This window comes from Glycine max, chromosome 17, assembly GCF_000004515.6.
Source record: "Glycine max cultivar Williams 82 chromosome 17, Glycine_max_v4.0, whole genome shotgun sequence".
In the NCBI taxonomy this organism is placed as follows: Eukaryota; Viridiplantae; Streptophyta; class Magnoliopsida; order Fabales; family Fabaceae; genus Glycine; species Glycine max.
The window spans coordinates 26,305,441-26,314,429 of NC_038253.2; the positions used below are offsets into that span (position 1 = coordinate 26,305,441).

The window sequence follows — 8,989 nt, forward strand, 5'->3', positions numbered from 1 at the left end:
ATAAATACAACTCCCGAACTTGGAATATTCTTTATGACCGGTTTCCTTTGGTTTTTCCGACGTTTTCCACAAATAAACGTTGGTGGCGACTCCGCGCATCTTTCCTCCTTTGGAATGTGCACCCGTGAGCCTCGCCTCGCTCACCCGCAAAAGGGCATGTTGCGACAATGCTTAACATGGCTTCCGTCATGGAAGCCATTTGATCCTTCAAGGCCAACATATCGGCCTTCATTTGTTCCTGCACCTCTTCTACATCACCCACGACTCTAGTTTTGGAATGGGTTCGATAGGGGTGCCTTAAAGCATGTTTAGTTATGGTGTTTATTGCCTAAAGAAAAAAAAATGCAATGAGTAATGCAACAAAGAACTAAACATGAATGCATGCTAAAGATAAGTTGTCGAAGTATTGGACTCGCGCAGAATTTTGAGCAAAGACATAGTATTGAACAAAACTCATTTTTATTATGGAACAAAAATGTTCATCTTGTCAAAATTAAAGCAAAAATACAACCGCCCTAGCGGCTCCTAATTATGTAGGCCATCAAATCGATCATGTGTTGACAATAATCAAGGAGCCCATGAACTTCCTCGGGGGTCGAGTACACGTTCGCCATTGCCTTAGCTTTGGCTAGCAGTCTAGAAGCTCTTGCTAACAACGCAAACATCATCGTGTAATTAAAAAACTTACATGTTGATGCGTGGGTCATTTTATGATATACATATATCTTGGTGAAAGGCATGTTATGACATATACCTACATTTCTTTGAAAAGAATTATCTTATGCTACATATCCACATATATACACACACAATTTTGGCCTTTTCATGATACATATTCACATGCTTGTACATCAAGGCATTTTCATGATTCACATATACATTTTGCAAGGAATTTTTGATTCATATATACATTTTGCAAGGCATTTCCATGATACCTATATACATATTTGTTTGCCAGGTGTTTTTTATGCTCCCTATTCACATTTTTTGAAAGACAATTTCATGTCATATATCCACATTCAACATATATACACACTTTGCAAGGCATTTTGCTACCTCTTCAACTTATATACACGCTTTATTTGAATGGTATTTTCTCTTGCTACCTATTCTATATATACATACATGTACATTGTGAAAAACATTTTCACACCATCTAAACGCAAAATTATCAACATGATGCAGCCCAAACCAAGTGCTAGTCAAAGGGGAACTTTACAAACATGTTCTCATTTCTATGCATTTTTATATTCAAGACTCAAAAAGCTAGGCCTATGTTATATTCTTGGCACTTATTCTAGCTTCTACAAGCTGTCCACACACTCAAACATGGCAGCCACACATGCATCAATTCGTTCCACAAGCTAACTTTCACAAAATCATGCACAAATGCCATTGAGGCATTTCACCGAACACTTGGTGGGCGCATGTTTAGGCATGAAAAAAGTATGGAACGGGGGCAATGTGACATGCCCATTCATCTCAAAATACACAATAGGCCTACGGCCATCCCCTACAACCCCCCCCCCCCCCCCCAATTCACACAAAAACCATAGATTTACATACACATTGTCTCACGGATTTTGCCAAAAACAAGCAAACAAAACACTAAAATACATCAATGGAGAGCCAAAGAATCAAGGGAAAGTGCACTTACTTGTAGGGATGAACCAAAATGCAACAAATGGAAGCAAAAAAGGGCAAATGAGGACCTAGGGCTGCTAGTTTTCATGAATCTTGTGGCTTTGGCGTTCTTAGAATGTGGGGGGAAGATTTTGGGGTGAATGAAGCTTCACCCCCTCTTTTTTTATGTTTTTTGGTGCAGACATGCTTGCCCAGGCGAGCTAATTCTACTTTTTATTTTTTCAAAATTTCTTTGCAATAATTTGATTACCCCCCTTTGTCATATTTATATATTTTAAACTCCTATGGTCGCAAATAAAAATAGGTGCATTCAAATATAATAGACAAATAAATAAAGCATGAATTTTAAAGGTACTAGACTGCCTCCTAGTAGCACTTCTTTAATGTCTTAAGTCCAACGCAGGATGATGATTGATTGATCATGGGCCTAGCACCTGCTCATACCTGCCCCTAAGGTTTTGATTAAGGAAATGGCATCATGCAGTAAAATGTGAAACAAAACACTGATATCACCTTTCACTTACTTTTGTCTTGATTTTGGCGTGGTATTGACCACTACTCAAAATGAAACCTCCACCCTCCTCCGATTCGCAAGATGACAAGATACAAATGCATGCATGCTCATGCTTAGGAAATTTAAGTGCAACAATTAAACAAATGTTATCATGTTCAATTTTTTTTAAACGCTTATGGCACCCCATTGATGGATCCAAATGGCTCTAGTTTCAAGATCGAGAGTGTGTAATCTAAAGAAATAAAAGACACAACACAAGAAGTTGAAATGCAAATCCTTAATCCAATGTTTATTAATGTTGCGATCATGGTTTACAAAGGATTGGAAGACTTTGGAGATTTCAATGAGTCTTTGGAGAACAATCATGCATTGAAACCCTCAAGCTGCCCCAAGTACTAAGCATAATATTGTTTGACCATATCGGAATTCACGAGCGAAGGTAACTCTTCATCATCCATGCTGGCAAGCACCAATGCTCCTCCCGAGAATGCTTTCTTCACGGCGAAAGGTCCTTCGTGATACGGAGCCCATTTTCCCCTATGATCTTTCTGGGCTTGGGATACTTTCTTCAAGACGAGATCCCCTTCGTTGAACTTGTGTGGGTGTACCTTCTTGTTGAAAGCGTTTTTCACCCGGCTTTGATATAATCGTCCATGGCTCATGGCGGCCAATCTCTTACTTCAAACGGCAACACGACCTCCATCCCGTATACCAAGGAGAACGGAGTTGCCCTAGTTGATGTGCACACCGAGGTTCGATAACCATCCAGCGTGAAAGGGAGCATCTCGTGCCAGTCCTTGTATGACACGGTCATCTTCTGAACTATCTTCTTGATGTTCTTATTAGCAGCCTCAACTGCCCCATTCATCTTGGGCCTGTAAGGTGTGGAATTATGGTGTAGGATCTTGAAATCCTCACACATTTCCTTCATCATTTTGTTGTTCAGATTGGTGGCATTGTCAGTGATAATCTTCCTGGGCAACCCATACCGGTATATTATCTCATTCTTGATGAACCTGACCACCACACTCCTTGTCACACTGGCATATGAAGCAGCTTCAACCCATTTGGTGAAGTAGTCGATCACAACCAAAATGAAGCGATGTCCGTTCGAAGCCTTGGGCTCAATAGCCCCTATCACATCTATTCCCCACATGGAGAATGGCCAAGGTGCTGCCAAGATGTTCAAAGGCACGGGTGGAGCATTGACATTATCCGTGAATGCCTGGCATTTATGGAATTTTCTTACATGGATACAACAATCATTTTCCATGGTGAGCCAATAATACCCTGCCCTCAGGATCTTTCGGGCCATAGCATGCCCGTTGGTGTGTGTGCCAAAGAAAACCTTGTGAACTTCTACCAGTATCTGCTCAGCCTCCCTAGCATCCACACATCGGAGCAAAACCATGTCATGGTTCCTCTTGTACAGAATGCTTCCACTTAGGAAGAAACTGGCTGCTAACCTTCTCAATGTTCTCTTGTCATTGTCGAAATCCCCCTGTGGGTATTCCTTGTCTTTGATGTATCGCTTGATGTCAAAGTACCAAGGTTTACCATCTAGCTCTTCTTCTATCACGCAAAAATGTGTGGACTTGCCACGACATCTGAACTCGATGTACGGAAAGTCCCCTTGCGGGGTTAGATGAAACATGGATGCCAGAGTGGCAAACACATTGGCCATTTGATTCTCTTCCCTAGGAATGTGGTGGAAGGATATGTCATCAAAGAACTCTGTCAGCTTCTTGATGTAGGCTTGATAGGGTATCAACTTATGATCCCTAGTCTCTCATTCTCTCTCAACTGGTGAATCACCAAGGCTGAGTCTCTGTACACTTTGAGTAACTTGACCTTGAAGTCGATTGCTGCTTGGATCCTAAGGGCACATGCCTCATACTCGCCCATGTTATTCATGCAGTCAAAGCCTAACCTAGCTGTGAAGGGTATGCATTGATTGTCGGGGGTAAGCAACACCGCCCCTACTCCATGGCCTAGTGCGTTGGACGCGCCGTCGAACCACACTATCCATATGTCCTTATCTTCATCCTCCACCTCCTCCCCGAACAAGGTCATGATGTCCTCATCCAAGAACTTCGGATGCATAGGTTGGTAATCATTGATGGGTTGTTGAGCTAGGTAATCTGCCAAGGCTCTTCCCTTTATCGCCTTTTGAGTGACAAATAATGTCGAATTCTGACAGCAACACTTGCCACCGAGCAATCCGTTCGGGGAGAGCGGGCTTTTTGAAAATATACCTGACTAGGTCCATCTTGGATACCAGCCAAGTGGTGTAGCTCAACATGTATTGCCTTAGCTGGTGGGCTGCCCATACCAAGGTGCAACATGTTCTTTCAAGCAAAGAGTAGTTCATTTCACATGCTGTGAACTTCTTGCTTAAGTAATAGATGGCCTGCTCCCTCTTCCCAGACTCGTCATGCTACCCCAGCATACATCCCATCGACTCATTCAATACAGTCATGTATAGAATGAGGGGTCTTCCAAGCACGGGCGGCACAAGCAAAGGAGGATTCATAAGGCATCGCTTGATCCTCCCGAACACCACTTGGCATTCGTCGTTCCATTGGACGGACTGATTCTTGAGCAAAAGCTTGAAGAGAGGCTCACAGGTAGCAGTTATCTATGATATAAACCTTGCTATATAATTTAGGCATCCTAAGAAACCTCAGACTTGTTTCTCGGTGCGTGGCTTGGGCATTTTCATTATGGCCTTCACCTTGTCGGGGTCCACCTCTATCCTTTTCTGGCTTACGATAAAGCCGAACAATTTTCCCGACTTGACCCCAAAAGTACACTTGGCGGGATTCAATCTTAGTCGATACTTACGCAGCCTTTCGAACAACTTCCGCAAGTTGACGAGATGTTCCTCCTCAGTTTTAGACTTGGCAATCATGTCATCCACGTAGACTTCAATTTCTTTGTGCATCATTTCATGGAATAATGCTACCATAGCCCATTGGTAGGTCACCCCAGCGTTCTTAAGCCCAAAGGACATCACCTTGTAGCAGAATGTTCCCCATAGGGTGATGAACGCTGTCTTTTCCATGTCCTCAGGTGCCATCTTGATTTGGTTGTAGCCCGAGAACCCACCCATGAAAGAAAATAAAGCAAAACTGGTTGTGTTATCTACAAGGATGTCGATGTGCGGTAAAGGAAAGTTAACCTTTGGATTGGCTCGGTTTAGATCCCAATAGTCCACGCACATCTGTATCTTCCCATCCTTCTTAGGGACTGGCACTATGTTGGTAACCCACTCCGGGTATCGAGTGACTGCCAAGAAGCCAACGTCAAATTGCTTTTTCACCTCTTCTTTTATCTTTAAGGACATTTCGGGCTTCATCCTTCTTAGTTTTTGTTTCACCGGGGAATAACCGGGATTCAAAGGAAACCTATGCTGCACAATGTCAAGGTTCAAGCCAGGCATATCTTGGTACGACTAAGCGAAGATGTCTTGGTAGTCTTGTAGTAGAGCCACCAAGTCATCTCAGATAGGTGTGGTCATGCCCGTGCCAACCTTTACCTCTTTCTTTTCCTCACCAACGCCCAAGTTTATGATTTTCGTCTCTTCTTATTGTGGCTTCATTTCTCGGTCTTCCTGTTCTACCATTCTTTTTAGCTTTGGGGAAAGCCCCCAATCTTCATCTTCTACATCCCTAGTTTGGTTTACTAGCTGCTCAAAATTGACGTCTGGGTCCTCGATATTAGTACCTTAAGAGGACTCATTGTCGGACCTGTACCGTTTAACCGCAACAAAAATAAACATGCAGACGAATGAGAATGGGTGAAAGTGCAAGAACAAATGGAGAAAAACTGTATTTGTATAAATTTGATAGCAAAAGACAAGCCCAAAAAGGGGGAAACCCTAAAGCCTAGGCCCAGCTATAGGGTTTGGACTAACAAATTACATTATGTTTGCCATGAAAATTTTGGGTTGTTCGATAATTTGCCAGTTTCCCAACTCGAACTCAGGAGGGCATGACCATACTGAGTTTGATTGCTCTTGAGGGACTTCATTGTTGATCATGGCGATCCGCCCTTCACACATCCAGCCTACGCTGATGAAGCTTTAAATGATATGACATAAGGAAGTCCCTTCCACTTGCGGTTCTTGCTGCGGGCGCATGCTTCGGTCCCTTCTTTTTAGGGTGTTTTTCCTTATGTCGGCATGTGTGGGCTTATATCCTAGCTCGAACCTTCCACGGTTTTCTTTAAACTCCACCAAGCTTGTCGCACCGTCACCGTTCCAACCTAAACCCCTTCCAGGCTCGTACCCATGCCTTAACATCACACGAGCTACCATCAATGCAGCACTGGATGAGCGTGGTTGCACTAGGAGAGACTCGACATAAGCATTGCTTACCACTTCCAAAGCTTGGAAGGATATCTCTAAGGATTCTTCTGCGGCTTCCACATATGGTGTAGAAGAAGGATAACTTACAAGAATGTCTTCCTCCTCGGAGACTATGATTAACTGCCCTTCCACCATAAACTTCAACCTTTGGTGGAGCGTTGAAGGGACTACCCTAATTGAGTGAATCCAAGGTCGGCCTAAAAGGCAGCTATAGGCCGGGTTGATATCCATCACTTGGAAAGTGATCTGACAGATGTGCGGTCCAATCTGAATTAGGAGATCAATCTCCCCTCTTACGTCCCAGCAGATACCGTCAAAAGCCCGCACCACCATGGAGCTCGGCCTCAAGTGTGACGCGTTGAAAGGCAGTCTGTCCGATGTGCTCTTGGGCATGACATTTAGCGATGATCCCTTGTCGATAAGAACCTTGACCACGATGTGGTCCAAACACTTGACGAACACATGTAAGGCCCTATTATGTCCCCGACCCTCGATAGGTATCTCCTCATCGGCAAAGGTGAGGTAATTGTTGGCGGTAATATTTTTGATGATGCCCCCGAAGCCCTCGACAGAGATGTCTTTGGCTACATGGGCTTCATTCAAGATTTTTACTAGAAGCGCTCGATGAGGCTCCAAGTTAATGAGTAGTTCCAACAGGGAGACCCTAGTTGGGGTCTTATTGAGTTGCTCAATCACTTTGAACTCACATTGCTGGATGATCCGAAGGAACTCATTTGCAACTTCAGCGGATATCTTTTTTCTGCCGAAGTCTTCCTCTCCCTTAGCAAATCTCCTAGTCGGGATCTCCTCATCATGAATTGGGCTTGCCTTGTCTCTTTCTTCCATGCCCACCTTTGCCTTTCCTTTTGTGTCCTTGGATTGCACCAACGAGTCGAGTGTCGCAAAGATTCGCCCGTTACGGGTCATACCGCTCGTGCCAGAGATGTTAGTAACTTTGGCAGAGGATTCATCATCTCCAATGGGCTCGTCCTTCCTTCCATCGGGTTTTTGAGGGGCGTACTTCCATGGGACTGCCTTGTCACTCCTGTAAGAGAAAGGGACAGGCTTCTTACCCGAGGTAGGCTGGAAGCCCCGGGGCTTTTGGGTGGCAGCATATTTGGTGAAGTGGATCACCAATGGTTTGGGCTTGCTCGAGCTTTTGTCCATCGATTGCATGCACACATGTTGCTCCCCCTCGCTTGCATCACCAATTTCAAACCGACCTTGATCCATTATCCTTTGTAGCAAAACCTCTACCACAGGGCATGCCTTTATGTCATATGCTGCCCCTGGGTGTATTAAGTAGGTATCCTCCTTGCCCCCATCGAAGCAAATGATGCCCGCCTCGCACAGAGCCTCCAGTATAAACCTCCTATAAGTTATCACATCTTTCAATTGCTTCGGCCTCTAGAGTCCGCACTCCTCCACCGCATTAACTGTTGGCCCCCCATGACTGGCAAGAGGGTTTGTCTTTACGTTTGGATCGTCCTCTTGGAACATCAGCCAACCTGCGCCGATCAAAATTTGGACCTTATGTTTGAAGGCCATACATTGTTCTATCGAGTGTCCTGGGACACACCCCCATGATAGGTGCAGGTTGTGTTGGGGTTGTACCATCGAGGGAAAAGAGACTGGAAAATCTTCCAGCGGATACCACCGCCATTTGGTTGGCGATCAAAGAGGGTAGCATGTCTGCATACGACATTGGGATGGAAGCGAATTCCATAGGTTTCTTTACCGGAAAATTCCTTCCCGGGTTGGCGCTTGTGCTCGGATTGGAGCTACCGGCGGGGCGAGGTTGTGTAGGAGCCGAGTTTTGAGTGGGGGCCCTTTGTGGTTGAGCGGGTGCCCTTTGTTGGACGGGCGCTGGACTGGAAGGGTTTCCGATGCGGGTCAAAAAGCTTGGTTGATGTTGGGCATATTGGTAAGTATTGTGAGGGGTATGCTGGGGTTTCGACCAAGTAGGAGCTGAAGTCACAGCGTGGGCATCCCCTTCCTTTTTCTTTGCCCTAGTTGCTTTGAATCTTCTATTACTCGTATCGGCCGGAGTAACATAAATGAACTTCCCTCTTTTCAGGCCTTTTTCAATCCTCTCGCCTGCAAATACTAAATCTGCAAAGCTAGAGGGCATATAGCCCACCAACTTTTCATAGTAGAATGTCAGTATTGTATTGGTATTGCCTAATGAAGGCAATAATCAAGTATTTCCATGAGCATATGCGAGAAGCTTCCAAACTGGTATACTAGATGACCATCACCCCGGCCAAGCTTTCTTGGAAGAAATGCATCAGTAGTTTCTCGTCCCTAGAGTATGCCCCCATTTTTCGGCAATACATCTTCAGGTGATTTTTGGGGCAAGTGGTCCCCTTGTATTTATCAAAATCTGGTACCTTGAACTTTGGAGGGATGACAACATCAGGTACCAAACACAATTTTGTCATGTCGGTGAAAGGGTTATCACA

General features: G+C 44.5%; 1 protein-coding gene across 1 annotated transcript; it reads right to left on the reverse strand.

Moving 5' to 3' along the window:
* Window positions 1-6,242: 6,242 nt before the first annotated feature.
* On the reverse strand, window positions 6,243-8,658 carry LOC112999936 (uncharacterized). Its single transcript, XM_026126356.1, has 2 exons — window positions 8,078-8,658; window positions 6,243-7,899 (listed from the first exon to the last, which is right to left on the reverse strand). Exons 1-2 carry the CDS (start codon window positions 8,656-8,658, stop codon window positions 6,243-6,245), a joined length of 2,238 nt encoding a protein of 745 aa, XP_025982141.1.
* Between the last annotated feature and the right edge of the window lie 331 nt (window positions 8,659-8,989).